Source organism: Phodopus roborovskii, unplaced genomic scaffold (genome assembly GCF_943737965.1).
Source record: "Phodopus roborovskii unplaced genomic scaffold, PHOROB, whole genome shotgun sequence".
Lineage (NCBI taxonomy): Eukaryota > Metazoa > Chordata > Mammalia > Rodentia > Cricetidae > Phodopus > Phodopus roborovskii.
In genome coordinates, this window is record NW_026125278.1 from 16,993,735 (window position 1) to 17,017,173 (window position 23,439).

The 23,439-nt window shown below is 38.4% G+C and overlaps 1 protein-coding gene across 8 annotated transcripts in view; it reads right to left on the minus strand.

Annotated features, from left to right (window-relative positions):
* Lrrc7 (leucine rich repeat containing 7) overlaps nucleotides 1-23,439 on the minus strand; it is a 439,615-nt gene that overhangs the window by 316,126 nt on the left and 100,050 nt on the right. For all 8 annotated transcript variants that reach the window (XM_051195799.1, XM_051195785.1, XM_051195793.1 and 5 more), the window contains exon 2: nucleotides 18,885-18,982. In XM_051195799.1, the coding sequence (XP_051051756.1) occupies nucleotides 18,885-18,982 (98 nt within the window). The remainder of the gene's footprint in view (nucleotides 1-18,884; nucleotides 18,983-23,439) is intronic.

The window sequence follows — 23,439 nt, forward strand, 5'->3', positions numbered from 1 at the left end:
GGTGGAGTGGGAGCAGGTTGGGATGAGAACACCAGGGATCGGGTTGAGGAGTGAATGGAGCAGGAGAGTATTGAAAGAGATGCCTAGGAATAGGATGCATTTGGGGGTCAGGTGGAAACCTGGTGCAAGCGGAACTCCCAGGAATCTGTAAGGATGACGCCAGGTAAGACTCCTAGCAATAGTGGATGTGTAGCCTGAACTGGCCATATCCTGCGATCAGATTGGTGACTACCTGTAGTGAGATATCCACCCTGCCCACACTTGTTGCACTGACCATGCCCACTGCATGGGGACAGGTATGGGAGTGACCTGGGGGAACTAGGTTTGGGGTCGGGACCCCAGCACTCTCTCTTGCTTTCTGGTCAGAGACAGAGAGCATTTGGAGGCGTCCTTGGAATGGGAACCTGCTGGTGGTCACCTGTTTCAGGAGCCGGCAGGGCGGATATCTCACTACAACTACTCCAGTGTCATCAGAGAGCCATCATTTAGTAACTGAAGGAAATAGAGTCAGAGACCCACAGCCAATCATTAGGCTGACTTGGGAATCCTGCTGAAGATGGGGAAGAAGGATTGTAGGAGCCAGAGGGGGTCAAAGACATCACAAGAAAACCCAAACAAAAATCTAAACTGGCTCATTGACAGTCACAGAGTCTGAACAACCAGGGAGCCTGCAGGGACCAACCTAGGTCCTCTACATATATTCAACAGTTGTGTAGCTTGGTTTACTTGTGGGACTCCTAGCAATGGGAGCAGGGGCCGTCCCTAAAGCTTTGGGTGGCTCTTGGGAACCTGGTCCTCACCTTGGATTGCCTTGCCCAGCCTAAATATGAGTGGAGGTGCTTTGTCTTATTGCAACTCGATAGGCCATGCTTTGTTGATACCAACAGAAACAGAGGAGGAGTGGATGGGGGCATGGAGGTGGAGAAGGGAATGGGAGGAGTAGAGAGAGGGGAGACTAAACTTAGGATGTAAAATAAATAAATGTTAATTAATTAGAAAAGAGTTTTTGTACAGGTGGAAAAATGTGAAAAAGATAAACATTTATGAAAAGCTTTAAGCTAACTTTGTGCCCAACACGCCCCATGCCAGAGGATGCCTGGAAGTGGCATCCAGCCAAAGCACTGTGAGTGACCCAATGCCAGCCAGAGTGTGGTGAGTGCAGAGCTGTCACATTTGCTCTGCAGTGTTGACATCCAGAGATAGCAGTAAGGACCGATGTGCTTATGACATTCTCTGTGTCATTCCACAGTACCCGACAGACAACGTGGTCTGCCAAATACTACCAGTAACAACACCGTGACCTCTGAGCATAGAGAAAGGTAGCACTGTTCAATCTTTGGATGCCCAGGAAATGACTCAAAAAGTCACATATATTTTTTACATTTTTTAACTTAATAAGGGAGCATTTGCCTTTCTCTGTACCACAGATGCCCCAAATTACACAAAGTAAAACATAACACCTGGTTTTTGGACATGTGCTATTAAATGTACTTGAACTTATAAGAATGATTTAAGAATCATTAATGAAAAGATTTTTGTGATTTTTATTTGTGTGGTAACAGCATTAATTCAATCAATTAAAATATTATAATGGGCTCTTTCCTTCAGCCTGTGTGGCACCTCAGGTATCATTTTGGAATAATTTAACACCAGCAACCTTTGTGTACTAATTTGAAACAAATTAACCTCAACGATCTTAAAATCATCCATCCTGATTTAAGAGAAATTTTTAATTTAATAAAACTAGAATATTCTAAATATACCAGAAAGCATTCCTTGGTTTTCAAGACTTTTAATTCACAGGAACACTTATATATTCTAGATTTGAAAACAGCCTTGTGCTGGTTGGAGGTTGGGTTGTTAATGGATCCATCAGGAACCACTAAGAGACATGAATTCATAAACACATAAGTGGCTTAAAATGCCATCAACTTAATGACTTGCCTTTTTTATTTTATGTGATAGATAAGAGAACAAAAATGGAAGTCTGTATTTTTTAAAATGAAGATTCTTTCTTCTATTAGTCATTAATTAATTTATTCAACAGACAGATAATTGCCAAGCCCAGGCTGGTGACACCCATGTAGCCACAGGAGCAACATCCCTGCTTCCTCAGAGCTAAGAGTTAGCACTTTACCATTTTGTTAGGCATTTTTCTGCTTGGGACTGTGGTTGCACTTACTTACTTACTTCAGGAAGCTGATGTATTTAACACACAGTGGTTTCCTAGCTGGTATCTTAGTTTCTTAAATAAAGAATTTGATCTGTCAATTCAGGGAGGAAGTTCTTTGAAGCATGATCATTTTTCTTTTATCTATCATTTTAAGCCACGGGACAATCATACCTATTTCAATTTAGAAAATATCTTGAGCTGAATATAGATCACCTGCGTTTACAGCTACATATGTAGCAGGTAGAAGCTCAGGAAGCTTAGAGAATAAAAGAGACAACACATAGAGGGAGGGAAAACTCTCTGGAACTGTCTGAAATCCTGAAAGTGGGAAGTTGTTGATTTCAGGTCTTTGGGGCTGAGTCACAGAAATGGTATCATTCAAGGGAGAGTAGCCATGAACTCTCTCTACTGACATCCTAGACTTTTCTAGATCTTTGTGTCTTCTGTGCCTGTTTGTTTCCCTCTGTCCCTTGGCTGTAAGATATGGCAATAGTTTTCTTCTAGGACCTTGTTCTGCTCTTCCAGAAAGCAGTGAAACCAACCTCACACAGGCAGGTGCCTCCCAGCCTTGCTTTCCTGCTTACTGCTGTGGGGTGGAAGATGCAAAGGTGCCAAGTTAGTGGGCTTCTACTAGGAAACTTAATAAAACTGGGTCCGTTGCTTCCTCACGGAGAAGAAGAGCAGTTTACCAGGCTATTACCTCCCCTCCCCGAAGGCAGTAAATACTTGCCAGAAAAACAAAGAGAGAGATTTTTCTTCAGTGGTACAGCCTGTTGTTAGGAGCCTTGTTGTAAGTAAACCTATATAAACACATTGGTTCCAAAAGCTAGACCCCAGCAAGTCCTTTCTTTGGTCTATTGTTGGTACCTTGTTTAGCTGAATATGACTTATTTACTTTCCTTAGGAGAGTCGAAAAACAGGAAGCCATATCATTTTGATGTGAGTTAGCAAAGGGACACTTATGGAGTAGTATCATAATATTTACTGGATGCCAGTAATTCTCTATAGGCTTTACTGTGCATGAGTTCATGTAATCTTTGCTACTATTTCCTATGAAGAAACAACATAGAAAGAGTAAATTGAATAAATTCCTTGAGTCACAGACAAACTGTGAGTAAAGCTGTCAATCGGATGTAGACACTTTGGGCCATCTCTGTGTTCCAGCTACTCCCAAAGGCTGTAGCCCTACATTAACATCAGATGAAGTGTGACGGATTTGTGATGTGCTTTCATGTGAGTACACATCTCACTCCAGAGCAGGGTACTATCCCTCTCTCCTTAACCTTTGGGAGGCAGTGATGAGGGATGACCTCCTGTATATATATGTTTCTTTTATTGGCTGATGAATTAAACACTGATTGACCGATAGCCAGACAGGAAATATAGGTGTGGATATGAGAGGCAGAGAATTCTGAGGAGAGGAGGCAGAGAGAGGCCACCAGAGAGGAACTCCATGTAGAAACCTGGAAGATAGTGTGTGCCAGACATTCTCTAGTAAGATAAAGTCATGTAAAGATACACATATTAGTAGTTATTGAATAATAATTAAGAGAGAGCTAGCCAGTAAGAAACCATAGTCATCAACCAACAGTTTATAAATTAATATGTCTTTGCGTGTTTATTTGAAGCTAATAGGCTGTGGGACCAGGTGGGATAAGAATCTCCAGCTACATTTGGGAGTCAGTTTCAATAGGACTCCTCAGAAAACTTGTACTCTATCTCCTGAACACAAAACCAGAGGACTGGTGCTTGACTCACATTCAGAGAGAAGTAGTCCCAGGTTAGTAATGGTCCTCCTTATCAATCGGCGTGCATACCCAGTTTTACTAAGCAAGTAGGGTGTGGATATCCCTGCTCATCAGTAATAGGCCACACTAGAGAGTGAACTCAGGTGGTTCCATATTTGGTTCTGCAGAAACAAATATCTGGGATAGAGGACTCCTTGGAGAACAATTTGGAGGGCAACCCTCCATTATCAGGTGCTGCCCAAGATGTTGCAAGGATCTTTATAAGTGAGATTGCATCCACTAAAGTCATGTGAAGTTCTGCCAGAGAAGGAGTTTAAGGAAAAGCATGGCATAAATTCTTGAGGAGACCCCTGAAACATGTATCCAGGCTACATCCTCCAATGTTAGATTTTTTTTTTTTAGCAATAAATGTAAATCTAAAACAGATAATTTTGGTAACTAAAGCGATACCTGGTGTTGCTTTAGATAGGTCCCAGGCTTTTAACTTTAGTGAGTTGGCTCCAGAGGACCTTGACTTTAGGGAAGATTGTTAACTCATAGAAAGTTTGTTTCTGAGCACATAGAGCTGTTTGGGCCTCAGTATTCTGCCTCTGTTGGTGGAGCTAGGCTGACCACTAAGCTCTTTGGAAGATTTTATCCTGAAAGTGATTTCTGTGTTCCTCTAAGGCAAAGACACAAAACAAACAAACAAACAAACAAAAACCTAACACTCAGTGTGAATTTCCACCACCTGTCAAAGATTAGTGAATTAACATGCAAGTAAAAAGTGATGGTTCATTGTTTTGGTGAAGAAATTCTGCATTGTCCTAAGTAAAAAGGCCAAGGAGGCCAGGGCAGTCTGTGGGGCCCCTGGCAGTGGAATCAGTATTTATCCCTAGTGCAAGGACTTTGGGAGCCCATTCCCTATGGAGGGATACTCTCTCAGCATAGACACACAGGGGAGTGCCCAGACCCTGCCCCAAATAACATAACAGACCTGATGACCCCCCATGGGAGGCCTCAACCTTCCTGGTGAGTTGATGGGAGATGGGATAGGGATTTGGTGGGGGAATGGGAGGGTGGGAGGGAGAGGGAACTGGGATTGGTGTGTAAAATAAAATTGTTTTTAATTTAAATTAAAAACCTATAAAATGTGAAATAATTTATTGAAATCTTTGCATATCCAAGGCTAAGAAGAGGGGAGCAAAAGTCTATGTTTGGAGCTTACTGGCCTTTGAGAGAGACCAGGTAATAGACCTGGGGATGCCAATGGGTGAAATGAGTGCACAGAAGTGAATGAAACAGTTTCAGTTTTATGTTTGGAAGGCACCAGTGGAAAATAGAAGAAAACTTTTTACTTTGGAGGAAGAGGGATTTCCTGAGGGGAACATTTGCATTTCATAGTCTAGATTAGATAGACAGCTATGAAATAGAGTTAGGGAAAAATAGATATTCAAATAAATGGATTAGATCATGATGTGAGTAATCTAAAATGAATGTAGAAAGAAGGACATAGAACTTAGAGGAATCTACAAAAGTTGAAATAATATTTCAGAGAAATATCTGAAAGGAGTTTCCTAGAGGGAACATCAAGGAAATTATGACAGTGTGGCCACTGATAAAAAGCATGTAGTGATGGACAGCAACTAGGAAATTGTAGGTTGAAAAATAGTGACAATAAGAATGATCCCATGAGTCCAGAAAATCTGGGCATATTTAAGAGTGGACAGACAGCAAAAAAAAAAAAAAAAAGAAAAAAAATTCAAGGCTTCCTTAGGTAGTTTTCAAAGTCATTATTTCTATGGATTTCTGTGTTGCCTTGCCAAAGAAAGCACTAGGGAAAATTGTGAAGCTGGGCAATTACCAGAAAGGTAAGTTCAGCATCAAATGCATCTCATAGAAAGAGGAAGGCAGAGCAGTGAGAGGTCTTGTCTGGGCTTGGATTTCATTATTATTAGGAAGTTTCCTTTGGATGGGATTCTCCAACACACAAATATGGCAAGATCATGGCAGGAAATGGTTTGGAAAACTTTAAGTCACCAAGGGGAGTTGTTTAAGCTAGATTCAGTTCAGAGCCTTGGAAAGAGAGTGATCAGACAGGAAACAAACAAATGTCTCCTATGAAGAATAAGGAGGCACTGTGACTGGACCAAAGTACCAGATGCTCAATCAACCTATGTTGTGGATGTTTCTGTGAAATCCTTTTGAATATGGTTAACTTGTAAATCAGTGAGCCTTGTGTAAAACAATGAGTTTGTAATGTGGGTGGCAATGTCAGCTGAAGGCTTTAGCAGAAAAAGATTGAGCCCTCCTCTGCTAGCAGATATCGTTTGAACTTGAATTTCAATACTGGGTTTCAAGCCTGCCAGCTTACTGTGCCTGGCAACTACTATGGTGAGGTGAGTCAATTTCTGAAAATAAATTTCTGTATATACACATGCTGTCTGTTCACATTCTCTTCAGAATCCTACGTGTCAGATAGACAATGCAGATAGTGCATGCATACAAACATACATACATGTGTAAGTGTATTCTAAATATCATATACGAGATACAGCAAAACTGTTCCCGATCTAAAAGTCTTGATATTTTCATGGCAACCTCATCTTGAAGTATTACAAGGAGTAATGAAATATGACTTATCTATTTTACTTCTGAAGAAAGGTGCAACAGGACAAAGTTCTATTGCTGAGGCAAAGAAGATTCTTGAAGGAATATCCCTATTCCCTACCAGGTCCCCTGGAACACACATTCTGAAATAAGGACAGCAGCCTTGGGTCAGGGTAATGATGGGGTTGATACTTCTCATGGGAGAGATAAGGATGGCAGAAGCTGAGTGAACCTGAGTTCTACAGCGATGCAGATGACAGAGGCCACTGGAGCTCCAGGATCAGAGAGGCTGGCTCTCCATACTTTGGGGACAACCAAATATTCAGAAAGCATATTTTTCTCAGCAAGGAAAGGGGGATTTTCAGGTTTTAAAAACATGATATGGAATGGAGAATACACTGAAAACAAGTTCTGATGACTTCCGTGTCCAGTATTATAAATTTCTGAACTTTGCAAAAAACACAAGTGTATCTTAATCTCTTCAAAACAGAACCAGTATTTTAGGTAACTCATTCCCCAGATATTCAAATAGTTAAATGTACATGTACAACGCATAGATTTTTAATAGTCGGTAGACATTATTCTTTCTCCATGGATCAAAGTCCCCCTCATTGACATTCCTTTTACTTTTAAATCTTGTAATGTTACTTCATTTTTTTACACCATGAATTATCTATGACTGTGTCATAACTTATTTTGTTTTATGTTTGTTTACTCCAACTCCATCAAGAAATTTTCTACTTGGGTTTTCAGGTTTTGTTTATTGTGTATCAAACATTATTCCATAGAAAAGTAGAAATAACAGAATATATAGTATATTACACACATACACACACAATGAGATTAATTAAAAATAATTATAATATTACTCCAACAAATTATGGGGGCTGAGAAGTTAAGTGTCTGTTTGCAAGCTGGAGGTCTGGAGTGGGTAGCAGTGCAGCTGAAAGTCCTGCTGGACAGAGGCAAAGGCAGAGTGATGCTGAATCTTCTTTTGTCAGAACAACAGGCACCAGAGAAAATCAATGGCCACATGTCTTTAGTGTGACAACATGAATCCAGCTTTCCTCTGCCTTTCTCTCTAGCCCATCAGAAGCTGGATGGTGGCTACCTGCTGTAGATAAAGGTAATCTAATATACTCAGTCTGCTAATGCCAGTGATGACCTCTCCTGGAATGATAACCCACCCCATAGACACATAAAGTTAATCTTTAGTTGACACAGTATCAAGTTGATGTACAAGATGTACTTTGGCACTAAATGTCATAAGCACCAGGGAATAGAGAGAGGCACACAAAGACCCTTGGTGTGTGTTTGGTAAATGTTTTTAATTTGATTATATCTTGGTGACATGTAGCTTGGTGACATATAGGACAAAAGTTTAGAAGAAAATAAAAGATGACATGATGTATCAAGACTTTGTCTCAGAGTGCTCTTGGAGTAAAATAGATTGTGCATCTTTTCTGACCCTAGAATGACTCAATGAAAAGAAGGTTGATGTTTCCAGGACAATGGAATGTTTCTTTAGCTTATGAAAAGCTTAATGATTACACTGAATAGATTGGGGAAATAATTAAGGAGAACCTTAGACATAGAGTGTTCTCAGTGTCTATCTAGCTTCCCAACACTGTTACTGTTTGTATCTTAAGAGTCCCTGAAAGTTCATGATTTAGTGCCTTGATTCCCAAAGAAGTAGTATTAGAGGGGCGGGGTGGAGAACTTGAACCACATGATCAGTTTGACATGACTTGGTCATCAATAATGATTATGAGACTCAGTCAGTTGCCTTCTTTTGTTTTTACATTCCTAGTCATAAAGTGAATAGTTTTGTTCTGCCACCTGCTTCCCTTAAAGTGCGCAGCTTCCCTGAGATCTTAAAGCCATGGGGCCAGTTATTAGTTGATTGAGACTATTAATAATGGTTATCTTAAATAATCTTTATATGTGATATTTATAAAAGTAATGATTATAAGACTATTAAATACTTACATGAAAAATTAAAGTTTTAAAAAATGATGTGTGTGTGCTGTGTGTGTACACAGAGAAGTGTGATAGAAGCTCTGTAGCTAGAGTTATAGGTAGGTATGAGCTACCCAGCATTCATGCTGGGAATTGAATGTGGGTCCTTTGGAAAAGCATTAAGTCTCTTAACTGCTGACACCTCTCCAGTTCCTTATATGATATTTTAAAATCTCATTTCTGTAGAAGTAGAGAAGGTCACTTGATATGTAAGATTTAAAGGAGTCCCCGCATCAGTATTCAGCCCTCCATTTCTTTAGATGGAGCTGATTAGGAAAAGAAACATTACATAATTCTTTTCTATAAAGAACTCCATTGTCAAATATCACATGAATGCCATCCAATCTGGTCTTTGTAAACTATAGGAATGACAGCTGATCTTTAACTGCATGACACTTTGCCAGGCTTGCTCCTGGAATAAAGAAGTAGTCTGTTGGATGTCATGAGACCCCATCTATCCTTTTAACTGTACCTACTGCAGTGGTAATTAAGCTGTGTCTTTCATGATTATTCACTGTTTAAGGAGGTGATTATACTTCAACTATTATGAGATAATACTAGAGATAAAATACAAGAGATAAAAAGATGCATAAAATGTATCTGTTCCATCTGTAAGCAGCTTATAACTGAGGGGGCTAAAAGAGACATGCGGATGAGAGGATAATATACTCTTCAAGAAGGAGCACAAGAAGTACATGAACACCCCAGGAACTCCAGGAAGTATTACAGTACACAAGCAACAGGTCTGCAGGATGTACTATAGGAAAACTTCAGGAATACATGAAAAGCTTGTCTGGTCAAAGAGTATCAGGAACAGAAGGAGGAGGTTATGTCTTCTTCCAAGAGAGCAGAGAGGCACCAGAAATGTGGCCATGAATGGGGGTATATATAAGACCAAAACAAGTCTAAGCTGTGAGGATGTTATTCCAAAGATTTTACCAGTTCTTCTTGTCAAAGATCCCCCGTTCTTTGGTTCCTCCAAGTCATGGATGCCAGAGGTTGAAACCCATTCACAGTGAAGTACTATGTGGCTAAACAAATTTCACTTCAGTGTGTGTCTGATGAAGGTTCAAATTCATCACAAACAAGTGAGTCACAGGTGAGAGAAAAATAAATGATGGTGGATGTTTTCTAAACTAGTATCTAATATGTTGTCTTAAGGGAGATGCTGCAGAAATAACAAGGTAGCTATATCAAAGCAAGGATATGGTGTTCTTTAAGTATGTTCTTCAGTGAGATTTTTAAGTTATTATTATTATTACTGCCCTGCCTTGAGTGGTAAAACCACTGAAATACATCTGAAATTTCAGGGTGGTATTAGGTTCTTAGTTGCTCTTACTAATTTCTGAAGTATAACCATGTTCAAGCTGCAAATCCAACTTTATCTAACCTCCCTTTAATCTTACTTTTTCGCTGTGATAATAAGCAGTCAGTGGAATGTGTTGATACGTGTGTGGACATAGATTCAACTGAGTACCATCTTCAGTGTTCTAATCAGTTGGTTGACACTGTGTAACTGCAACTTAAGACACCAAGAAGCATGATGTTTGATAAGATTTTAAGTTTACCGCTAGCGACCATCAGAAGTCACTGACTGCCTCTTTCTAAAATCATGCATATTATCCATTTGATTTTCTTATCCTATTTGTGTGATAGTCATCTTAGAAAGGAAACTTAGCCATGAGAACAGGGGAGGCGTAGTCCCTTCTGATGAACGACAAAGCTGAGCTGCTGAACAGATGTGGGTACTGCATAGAAATAAGGACCTGATGAACAAAAGAACTCTTTTCACCCAGCTGATGAGGACCAGAGCTCCAGAATGGCTTCTTTGTTTGTTTAGTTATTTGAGATAGGGTTAGCCCATGATTTGCTATTCTGCTTTTATTTCTTTAGTGCTGCACTTCCAAACTTTCCAAGTCTTTTCCATCAGAGGAGCTCCTGCCTATATTGTATTCATATTCTGCACTGATTTCCCTCTATCATAGAGCATCTAAGTTGTATTGCTGTTTAAATTGTTGATGCACTGGCATATTTAATCTATACTTCTTATCAAGGGTGATTGTTGGAGTTCCCATATCGCTGAAAGAGAAAAGTAAAAAGGGAGACGATGTCAAAAGATGATGTAGTTGATTCTGGCTTTGTTTCATAAACCTTCAATTTCAGCTACTTAGGTGGCTGAGTTAGGGAAGATTGAAAATTCAGGACTGGCATGAGCTACAAAATGAGTTCAATACCAACAAAAGCAACTTATCAAGACCTTATTTCTTTTTTAAAAACACGAAAAAGGAGGAAGTGCTGATGGGATGTAGCTCAGTGGTGGTGTATGTGTTTACCATGCAGGAGAGCCTGGATTCCATCCCCTTTAGTGAAATAGTAGGAGTCAAAAGGGGTAGTTACAAAACACAGTTACAGCACACGGCATGTAACATCTGGTATGGAGGGAAGCACACAGCCAGGACCCTGGGGTTACACTTTGACAGTTCCAGGAGTTTGTAAAGCCACCCAAGCACAGGACCAGGTGGCGAATACAATGATGGTAACATGACTAAATGCAATAATACAACCAAAAGGACTAATGCTAAAATATTTGGATATCTGAAGTGATTACATGACATATGTATTTGCATTGGTATGGTTATTGTAGTTTTTCTAAACATAATATTCAGCTCATTGGTCCAATAATTGATCAATCTCTGTGTGTGTGTGTGTGTATAATTATATATTGTAAAAATTAACCTCTGACCTGAAGTATGACTCACAAAATATTTGTCTCATTGTATAGGATGTCTGTTTACTTTTCTGGTAGTTTCCTTTAATGTGTGCAAGTATTTTAAATTTCATTTATTCCCACTTGTCAATTCAGTTTATTTCTTGTGTAACTGGAGTCCAATTAAGAAAGTCTTGTTTGTGCCTGCATCTTGAAATGCTTTCTCTATGTTTTCAGGTTTTCATGTTTTAATATCTTTGATGTTTTTTCAGAAGCTTTTTGTCAGGTGGATACTTAGCCTAAATTCAAATTTTTGCAGACAGATATTCAATTTTGCCAGCACTGTTTGAATTTTTGGGATTCCCAGCTTCACAAAATAAACAATAAGAGGTTCAAATGGTCCCATATGTCCTGATATAAAATGGGAGACATATATAGACCTATAATGATAAATGAGATTGAAGCAGTAATTAAGTTTCTCCATAAAGAGAAGCCCAAAACTGGATAGATCCTATTGCTGAATTCTAATCAACTTAAGGATGAAACACAAGAAATACTTTTCAAATTGTTCTACCAAATAGGCAGGGAAGGAACAGAACCAAAGTAATTCTACAGAGTCTTGACATCAAAACTAGATAACAACCACCACAACAACAACCCCTTTAGTCCAATGTCGCTGATGTACATAGAAAAAAACTTTTTCAACAAGGTATTTGTAAATTGAATTTAAAAACAAGTTAAAAGACCATATATCAAAACCAAGTTAGTTTTATCTGAGAACTGCAATGTTGGTTCAATACACATAAATTAATAACTGTAATATGCCAAATAAATTAAAGCCTCAAATTCACATGATTTATAGCTAGATGAAGAATTGGCATTTGACAAATTTAGAGTGCCTTCACAATAAAATGTCCTAAAAAATTACCAAATAAATGTAATGTATCTCAATATGATAAAGTGTGTGTACAATAAATGTATTGCCAACATCATACTAGATGGGTAAAAAACTCCAAATATTTTCTCTAGAATGAGTTAAGAATATCTCTCTTCTCCCCAGTCTTGTTTAATTCATAATTCTAAATCTTAACTAAAGCAATAAGAAACAGATATAAAAGACATACAAATGGGAAAGAAAGAAATCAAATTGTACTCATTTGCAAATGATATGGTTCTATACTTGAAAGGCTCTACCAGAAAACTTTTGGATGTGATAAACACTTTTAGCAAAGTGGTAAGGAATAAGTCAACACAGGAAACTTGACCAGAAAAAAAAATAAAGAAAATTATCTCATTCATAATGGCTTTAAAAACCACTTAGAAATATACCTACCTAAGGAGGTGAAAACTTTAATATATAATAACAATATAATAATAATAATAATAATAATACTACAAGTACTACTAATAACAATAATAAATTGAAGAAGCCCTGTGTTGGAAGCACCTGTCATTCTCCGGAATCATCAGAAATGGCTATACTACCAAAACTAATATACAGAGCCATCACTGTCCTCATCAAAATCCCAATGACCATTCTTCAAAGAACTAGAAAACACAATCCTAAAATTCATGTGGAAACATAAAAGAACTCAGATAGTCAAAGCAATCCTATGCAAAAAGAACACTGCTAGAGTTAGCAAAATGCTTAACTTCAATTTAAGCTAATGACCCACACTGACAAATACAGTGTGGTAATGAAGAACAATGGAAAACAGTAGAGGTCCCAGAAAGAGTCCCACACAGCTACAATCACTTAATTGTTGACCAAGATATAAAAACACACACTGGAGACCAGATGTTTCTGATGTAACTATATTTTTTTCTTTCTTTCTTTCTTTTTTTTTTTTTTTTAATACTCTTGGCTCTTTTTATGCTTTGGGGGATCCTCCACCTAAGCTTCCCACAAAATCACACATGGATTCTTATTCTTACTTATGAATGCCCAGACTCTTAGCTTGGCTTGTTCTTTTCCAACTTTCTTTTTCTTCCTTCCTTCCTTCCTTCCTCTCTCCCTCCTTCCCTTCCTTCCTTTCTTTCTTATTATTTTTGTTTTGTTTCGTTTTGTGAGACAGGGTTTCTCTGTATTGCTTTGGAGCCTGTCCTGGGACTCACTCTGTAGACCAGGCTGACCTCATACTCACAGAGATCCTCCTGCCTCTGTCTTCCGAGTGCTGGGATTAAAAGCGTGAGCCACCGGCACCCAGCTCTTACCCACTTTGGTTGACTTAAGTTATCCTGTCTTCTTTTGTCTCTGGGATTTTACCTTTCTCTATTTCTGTGTAACTTTCTTTACTTTTTACTCTACAGCTTGCTGTGTAGTTAGGTGGCTGGCCCTGATACCCTCCCACTTCTCCTGTTCTTAGATTTTTTTTTTCTTCCCGGATTTCTCCTCCTGTTTATTCTCTCTGCCTGCCACCCCTATGGCTGTTCAGTTCTTTACTAAACATATCAAATATTTTAGATGGGCAAATTAACACAGCTTCACAGAGTCAAACAAATGCAACATAAGAGAATGCAGAACACCTTTGCACAAATATTCTACAACATGAATATAACACATCTTAAAATAATATTTGATAACATTGTACTCTGTTTGTGCTGCTAATTACATTCTAAGATTAGAAGCACTTTAGTGTAGCTGGACTGAGAGAGGAGGAGTTAAGTGCATGATTAAATTGAAGGTTTGGGTATAGGTAAGACTCTGTGAGGACTTACAACCTACAGGAAGGCCTTTGATTTTATTGGGTAAAATCCTAGGACAATATTAAGGTGAAATATTTTCAGAAATGTACTTAGGGATATCACTTACGGGAGTGTTCCTTAGAACTTTGGAATATTTGCAAAGGTTATTTATGGAAAGATTTAGATTGTACTTTGGGAGACCTTGAATGACATTGAGAGACCTTAAAATCAAAATAGAGAGCAAATGGGTGGGAGGGAATAAGAAATTACCCCGATGATTTCTATCATCATTTAAAAGTAAAACAAAAACCCCGGAGAAAGCTTAGGCTTTGAAATGGGTATAAGCGACCTGGGTTTGGATTTATGGGCTTTGCACCCTTGAACTAGCTAAGATGTGTTAAGTCAACATCTGAATCAGTGGAGAGAGGTCCTCCACTGGTTGGAGCTATCAATCATGAGTTAACTGATTATGGGACTAGCTGACACTGATGAGATGGTCTGTGTGGGTAGTATATGGTAGTATATTTGGAACAAGGCAGACGTCACAGTGCTTCCAGAAACTAGTATTTATGGCTGTAAAGAGACAGTTGAGTATGCAAGAGGGCAGCCTGAGACACTGGAGGAAAATTAAAGGAGCATTGCTCTATGGGGGGTCATGACCACAAGAGCATCTGTGCCAATCTGTTTCTGCCATAACTAGCTATGACAAGTTGGAAGACACCACCAGAAGCATTCCTTCTTCACAGCTCCAAGATCAAGATGCAGCTGATTTGTGGTTTTTGGGGAGAGCCATTTTATGATACGAGGAGGCTCCCTCTTCACATGTGATGGCAGCAGAGGAAGGATGAAGAAGCCTCTCAGTGGTTCTTTTGTACGAGGTAACCAGTCTTTTATACAATGATTCTTTCCATCCAGACCATCTAACTGTATCTCAGTAGGATGCCCCCTACTGCGATCCTTCAGTGGTAATCGGATTTCAACAAATGAACTTTGGAAGAATGTAAACATTTAGATTATTTAATTTTTTTTCAGAAAGCACTTAAAAATGCTTGATGAGGTTAGCAAATGGCAAGTAGAACTCTAAGACTGTGTTGTGAGTGTTATTGCATCTTCTTATGTTGGATTCTTACAAAACCACTCTTACGAAAACAGAAAACCGAGACCTTTCTCGGCCAAGAGAACATGGCAAAGATACATTGACACCATGGCTCCAATAAAATTACTTTGAATTAATAAAAAATTAAGATTATCTTGGGCAGTTCTGGTTTAGTCAGGTGAAAATATTTAAAGGGGAGCAAGACTCTAGTTGTAAAAAGGGAGAATAAACACCCATACTTAGAGTGTCCATGCACCCAAACTGGAAGGCATCTGCAGCCAGCAAAAAAGAGGCAGTAGTTGGTCATCACATCTCTAAGAAATAAATCCTACCAGCAGCTTGAAAGCACTCAGAAGTGGATGCTTCCCAAACTGAGACTGTGGGAAGACACAAGCAGAGATCCTAGGACTGAGAGATAACAGAGAGATAATAAACAGCAATTTAGCCAGTGTATTTATTACAGCTGGTGACATGAAAATAGAAAAGCTTGAAGAGGTTACTGGTTATCTGAGTGGAAGCTGTCCTAGGGTAGTGACAAGTTTGGAGCTCCATCTGTCTTGTTTGAAGGAGCAAGTGTGAAAGAAGCAAATGGGACTGCCATAGGAGGCCAGACATGCATTTTCAGCTGATCAGGGGTGTGGCTTTGAGAACACATTTCCACCTAACTTATTTTTTAAATGAGGAATAAATTGGCCACGTCTAAAAGTCTGTTTGTATAAGAATCAACTTATTTTTCATGAATGTTTGCTCAGCCTTGCTAGCTGCAGCACAGCTGGATGAAATTAATATTTAATAACCAGCTAAGAGCAGTGTCTTGTGACCTAATGTTGATCTCAATGTTGAATACAGTATAAAAGATTATAGGTTATCAAAGACAGCAGTGTGAAATATGCCATTTGTCAAAACCTCCCTCCACAGAGAGATCCTATCATCTGAACAAAGCTCCAGATCTCAATGTGTTCCCTTGACAGGTAGATGATGCTCCTGGACGTTCTGTGATGCTGACTTCTGAGGTGGCAGGTTTCCCTGGGAACTGAGCAGATGATGTGTGATGGACCCTAGGCTGAACCTGTGGAATCTGCATCATGCGTAAGATGCATCGATGGGTAACATGAATTACAGTCTAGCAGTTGCAAGGTCAGCCTGATGCCATCTGTGTGGAACTTTTACTGCCCCACACATAATTTTTTCTATAAAAAGAAATATCACGTCTTTTCAATTTTTGACAGTACTGGGGATTGAAGCTAGAATCTCATGAATAGATAATTTGCAATTTTGATATAAAATATATTCTATCATCCTCAAACAAAAGGTTAATTTGGCATAAGACGATGATATTAGCAAGCTAAAAGAGACAGAATTAGAGGAAGGGGAAAAATCAGAAGGCCAAAGGAAACTTTCTATGTCTCAGGTTCAGCACAATCCAATTCATATAAACATTCATCTCACAATAGTCCTGTGACCCATCATCACCCCTATTTTAAAAGTATATAAACTGAGTCTTTCATGAAAATAACACACAGTGAACTGCAGCTAGTTATTGTTACATGTGTTATGATAGAGAGTATACCTTTTCACATGCCTCAAAATATTAAATACAACAATATTCTGTCTCTACCATTAAAAAGATGGTGTCTTTTTATAAGGGGATGTTTCCCCATCAGAGCACAGGGAGAACTTCTCATTCTTCTCATTTTATTAACAAGGGGCAATCTAGAACTCTGGATTCTGGGGAAGAATATGTATATATGTGTGTGTGATATGTGTGATATATATATGTGTGTGTGTGTGTGTGTGTGTGTAAGTCCTCTCATGAGGGCTTGCAGCAATTACAGCAATAAAATTCTTAGCTACAGATGAAGTATCTCAATAAATACATATATAGTTTACACCAGAAAGAAACAAGCCTTAAGTATGAAATAGTGTATCTATCATCATTAGTCTTGTGAAGTTGATGGCTTACTCTCATCTGCCATCAATCACTTGGTTAGCTAATGGTTTTCAGACTTAACCATGCATCTCAGTCTCAAGTATGGCTTCTTAAACTGAAGACCACTACTCTACTCTTACATATTTACTCAGCAAGTTTGAGCATAAGCGTTTGACTCTGCTCATCTGGTAATTTCTCAGGTGATTTATCTGCTGCTGGCTCAGATGTCACAATTTAAGAACCACTACTTCAGATAGCAGTTCATATCTTTCCCAAACCATGTGGGATGGCTGGCCTGTTACATCAGTTGGAGGCCAATCTTGTCTACCTAGTGAAACTTTGTCTCAAAGAACAAAAGTAAGTATATAAGTACAATGTTCCTGGAAAGATAAGGACTTTGTCTTTGTTCTATGGAACATTTGACCTGAGTCCTGACTACTTGAGTATTTCTGTGAAACTAAAAGTAGGTCTGCAGAATATCTAGGCAAATATGTGATGCCCTGTGTTTCCATAGGGTTCTTTATGGAAACAGGCATCAGAATGGATAGCATAGTAAACTGCAGTTGAGTAACCATTGGCCTATATAATCACTAGAAGGGCACTCATAGAAATCACTATTTATGTTAAACAGCAACTCTCCGGGATCCATTTACCAATGTATTTATATATTTTACATGCAAGTTTTTAAGTAAAATCTATAGACCTATATCAGAGATGAAGATGAGGCATTGAACCAGAAGGGGAGAGAGTCTGGCGTTTCCTATGAATTTAGTAAAAGAGGTTGTACTTAAAAGTGAGGGTCTTCATGAGTGCTTATAGTTGAACAGCATCTTCACTTTCACATTTTAGCTTTTACTGGATATTGTTTATATGATAATAGGATACAAATCCACCATGTAAGAAGACCATCTCTCTAGCAAATGACATAGAAGTTACTACAAAGAGGTCTACACCATCTACTGCACAACACACGGCGAGGGCGCTTCACCTGCTGTGAATGCAGGCAGTGTATTTGATCCTCACCCACACTTCAAAATAATTTAAAATGCCAATATAAAGTTAATAGTCTACTGTGCCATCTACGTTTGTGGAGCTCAGCATTGACTTCATAGTTAAGAAATGTAAGTTCTTAAAATTGAACAAAATTCAGATGAATGTTTGTCATAATGGAACATAATTTAGTATGCCCAAAATAACTATATGCAAATACCACAAGGAAAGTTAGCATCACGAGTCATTTCACAAACTTCAGATGTGAATATCATGTCAAAAGTCCACAACAATCTGTTATAGGCCATGGAATATAAATATTTAAATAAAGTCTCTACAGATGACTACACATTCTAATATTAAATAATTTGAGGCTGGATTAAAGTGTTTTTACTGTGTCATTTATAACATCCGACTTTCAAAACATTTTACTAAATTCTATTAAATCAAAAATTTCAGTTTGACAAATGGGTATACGTTTACCCTTAGGCATTTAATTCTCTAGAAGCACAGTGTTTTTCAAAGAGTGTGGCATTTTAAGAGAGAAAAGAAAAATGTTTGGAAGAGAACTGTAGTCCAAAGGAAATTGTAAAATGTTGATTTTAAGCATGTTTCATAAGGTTCTTTACCTCAGAATTCCTCAGAACATTAGTATGTATGGAGTAGAGAGATTCTGAAAGATTTAGAATACTGTGTGTACTTTTCTGTTCTCCTTTAACACAAAATCCAAATGCCATGGGAAGTCTCTAAAGTACCAAAGGAATACATATGGGAAAATGGGGCTTGTAGAGCTTGTAATTAAAAAAAAATCGGGTCAATTTAACATATATTTATTGATTATCTCTCTAATTTGCCTGAGCTTTTAACAGTGAACTTGTTCATTTTTTTTTTGTTCCATTCACCATAAATCTACCTAGAGCATGTTTGTTATGATGAGACATACTTACACTCCTCTTCAGGCCTCTTCCGAAGTGCTGCACGAGCCTCCTTGCAAGGACTTCGCTGATATTGTGGGGGATTCCTTCCCCGTATTAGGCTCTCCATCCTGTAAGAGAAAGACCAAGAGTATTTTAATACATGAATCTTGATTGATAATGGAAATACTAAACTCAAGGTTAAATACTGACAGAAGCTGTATAGTTCACACCACTGAGAGTATCTAAGATAAGATGACCAGGGAAGTTGGAGCATGGTAAGCTGGAGAGTGTTTGGCTTTTGAATATATTTTGATTTAAAACGTTAAAAATATATCATCTCATACCTGCTGGAAACAGAAGCAAACACTCACCACTAAACACTCAGTCAAACTAGAATCCAGATGCAGAGAGAGGACAAGACCAGGTTGCAGCAACACATAGAGACAGATGACCTGAACAAGGAGGAGCTAACGGGCCCCCAGACTGATAGCTGGGAATCCAGCATGGGACTGACTCAGACTTCCTGAATATGGGTCTCAGCTAGAAGGACTGAGCAGTCTAAAGGACCTCAGACAGTGGAACCAGGACGTATTCTTAGAGCACGTGGACAAAGTTCATACACAATCCAATAAGAGAGTGTCAAGACTGAATGTGTATTACCCTTAATATAAAGGTATTTGGAAGTAAATAAATCTACAGGATGTTATAAAGGCGGAGTCTTCATAGTGGGATCACTGTCCTCCTAAGGAGGGAAAGAGAGCAGAGCTCTCTCTATCTCTTCCACACATGGCCAGAAAGAAGACCACCACCAGGAAGAAGGCCTTACCTCAAAGGAAATCTTTCTGCACCTTGATCATGTATTTCTCAGACTCAAAACTGCAATTTGCACGTGTCCATCGTTTAGCCACTCAGCCTATGATAATTTATCACAACAGTGCAAGCACTCCAAAGGGAAGTTATTAAGAAAGAGTAATCACTTGAAAGCAAGTGCATTTATAAAAAATAAATGAAAATCACCCTTTAGAGAAAAAAAAGAATGTGTCCCAAACATTTCAAAAATTAGTCTTCAGGATTGGACTTGCTGTTTCTTTCCATGCTACTGCGTAAATCTGAAAGGATTTCTTTATTATTATTAACAATAATTATTACTATGTGTACATATAAATGTGCTTGTGGACATGCATATAAAATATAAGAAAATGTTTCAGGATATGCAATCATAACTTGAATCTTAGTTCCATTTGAAACTCACTTTATGCGAGAAAAAGTTATTGCTCTTGAGATAATGATGGTACCATGGCAGGAACAAAAAGGGTATCTGACATAACATATAATTTGCTTTGATATTGTATGTGTGAGAAAGGGTTTAAACTTGTGCTGTGAGAGGCATGAAAACTAAATTGTATCAGTTTTCTAGTTTCTGGCACTTGAATCAGTCCAATACAATTTTGATGATATGGTTTAGAAAACATATGAATTTCCATGACAGTCTGATGATAATTGAAGTGGATACTGACCAGTATTTATAAGTTCATTATATTAAAATAGGGCAACTATAACCTGCATATGCAAATGTCTCCATAGATGTGCATAAGTATTTTTTCTAATGCTGGGGAAAAATACCGAAGCATCTATAATGTCTCACTACTTACCCCTGTTTCATTCCATGCACAGAGAAGTCTCCCCGAAAAGCATTCTTTTAAATTGAGTAAATGAAGGCTTAGAGATTCTGAGGGACCCATTCACAGACACATGGGATGTAGAGGATGTGGCCAGTCCTTCCTACCCCTTGCTTTCTGATTTTTACTTCATTATCCCCATGGGTCCATGACCATATGGAAATTATATGTCTACTATTCTACTGAGTAAGATGTGCTCAATTTAATACTAACTGTCTACCTATACATGAATATTATATGCACAAGCTACTCATAACATAAAACAACACTATATAAATATATGTGTGTTTGTTTGTTGATATGCTGGTTCCATGTTGTGTTTGCTGTCCTGGTGTCACTTAAATGTCTGCTTCATTCAGTGAGATTTCCTTCGAGAACTACTGAAAAGTTAACCAGAGCCAAAGAAGTCTTCTATAAATTATGTACATCGCATGGTCATGAGAGCAAACATCGAAGACATTAAAATTCTCTTTATTCTTTAGAATTGTAAATGTTGTGCCCACTGGGAAACACACATTCATGTACACAGTGTTATATAACTGACACTCCTGTCTTCTGGGGATCACACTGCTGTCTATGCAAACTCCTCAACAGTGCAATTTATGATGCACGATGGCCAAACAAAGTTACCAAGGATGAAACCTCAGAGTACCTCCAGGACGCTACAAACGAGCTGTACTCTCTATTCTCCAGTTTGACATGCCCACAGTGGGGTGTGTTAATAGTTCCAGCAATGAAAGATGAAGTGTGAGGACCACAGGTAAGGCCGATGGTTTGTCTCAGTGAGAAGCTCTAGGAAGTATACCCCACATCCTTTTCTTAGAAGTATGTACACCCATGTCAATATCAAACACTATGAACAGACATTTGGGATTTGCAAGCAAAAAGTGTCTACAACCTGTTTGGCATCTCTCCAAAGCCTGTTTTTTGTTTTTTGTTTTTTGTTTTTTTTTGTCTCCCCAATATAGCCAGGTCTCCACCATCTGAGAATCTTTAAACAACCCTTCACCTTATTCCAGAGCTAAAGATGCTAACTGAGACACAGTAGTCAGTGAAGTTATGTTCTACGTGATTCCGTTTGGACACTGTTAGATGCTTAAGAACTCCTACAAACATCAATTACATATTTGAAAATTCTGGGGAGGCAAGATCAATGGATCCACTTAGGTGATAAAATCTTATAGAGGTGGAATAAGGACCCTGGACAAGAAAACAGGAAGGGCTGATGTTGTAAGAGTGAGGAATGACCAAAGACATAGTGCAGTCTTGCTACATCACATGGTGGTCTATTAGAGGAGCCACTGATCAATTTGAAAGGCTGGTGATTGCCACAGTAAAATGATTTTTGACTTCAGACTTGTTTGGAGTGGAATACACAATTACATTGATAGAGAATTGTGGCCTGGAATGAAAGTGTGGCTAAGAATAAAATCTGGTTGAAGTAGGTTTATACTGGAAGGAAGAGAAAGAGAGAGAGAGAGAGAGAGAGAGAGAGAGAGAGACAGAGACAGAGACAGAGACAGAGACAGAGAGACTGATTGGATCATGATGGATGTGGAAGTCAGGAAAAGAGTTAAGTTTCCTGGCATAAATGTCCTCAATGTTCATTTTTCTACAAAGATCATTTCATTCTGACTAGTCTCCCTCTCAGAAATGCCAAATGATTTGCTTAGGGTCATACATAGCAAAGTTTGGTGTTTAGGTCTATAATCATCTCCTTTGATGTGGGTTTTGCTATACAAGTTTCTGAGAGGATGGGGTTGTAGAGCAGCTGTAGTGTTTATCTGATGGCCATGCACAGCCACTATGGACTTCAAACTAGCTAATGTCACAGATGGACTAAACTTTGGATTTAGTAATTTTATCGAGTCTTAGTTTATTCCAATGAGAATTTAGTAAGCATACATGACTAAAGCTTTATAGAATTCACCATGTTTAGAAGTATCAAATATTCACAAAAACATGAAATGTTTTTGTATTGATGTAATAAAAGAGGATGACCAAAAGCAACTTGGGGAAGAAAGGCCCTTATTCATCACAGTACATCTTGGAAGGGCAAGAGCTCAAGACAGGAATCTGGAGGAAGGAACTGAGTCAGAGACTATGAAAGAACACTGCTTACTGACTTGCTCTTCATGCTTTGCTCAGCCTGCTTTCCCATAGCACCTAGGACCACAAGCCCAGGGGTGGCACCGCCCACAATGGGCTATACCATCTCCTTCCAACCAAGAAAATACATCACAGGCTTTCCTATAGGCCAGTCTAATGGGATGAATTTTATTAGTTGAGGTTCTCTCTTCCAAAATGACTCTATCTTGTGTCAAGTTAACATAAAAGTAGCTTTTATAGATTGGCACTTTGATAGAAATAATCCATGTTAAAATAAATAAATTAAAAAATAAGATTAAAATGAAAGGACAGCATGCTTATACAGATAAAAAGATGTTTGTCACATATAGTTATATATAATACTGGACAAAGATTTATACTATCATAGGGAAAAGGAAAATACAAAGTAAAAAAGTACAGTGGCAACATACTATGAGCATTAAATTTTATAAAGCCTTTGAACTGTCACTTCCATGATTTTCCAAATCTCTCTACTACTTAGATTTGAATCCCAAGAAAGAGTTGAAGGAGCAAAGGAAAGTACCTTGCTTCATCAGCTGTATATTTTTGATAGAAGGTCGAGTCCAAACCACAATAATATGATCCTGAGTACTTATAGGGATCCAAGCTAAATGACAAATGACAGTGTAAGAACCATCAGTACCCAGGTATCTTGGCTAAATATGTTGAGCTGACCTAGGTTATGGGCAAACTACAGTTGGAAATGAAGAACACTCTGAAGAGAATGAATTCCATTCAAACAAACCACCAGAAAAACTAGAATTCCTATACCAGAA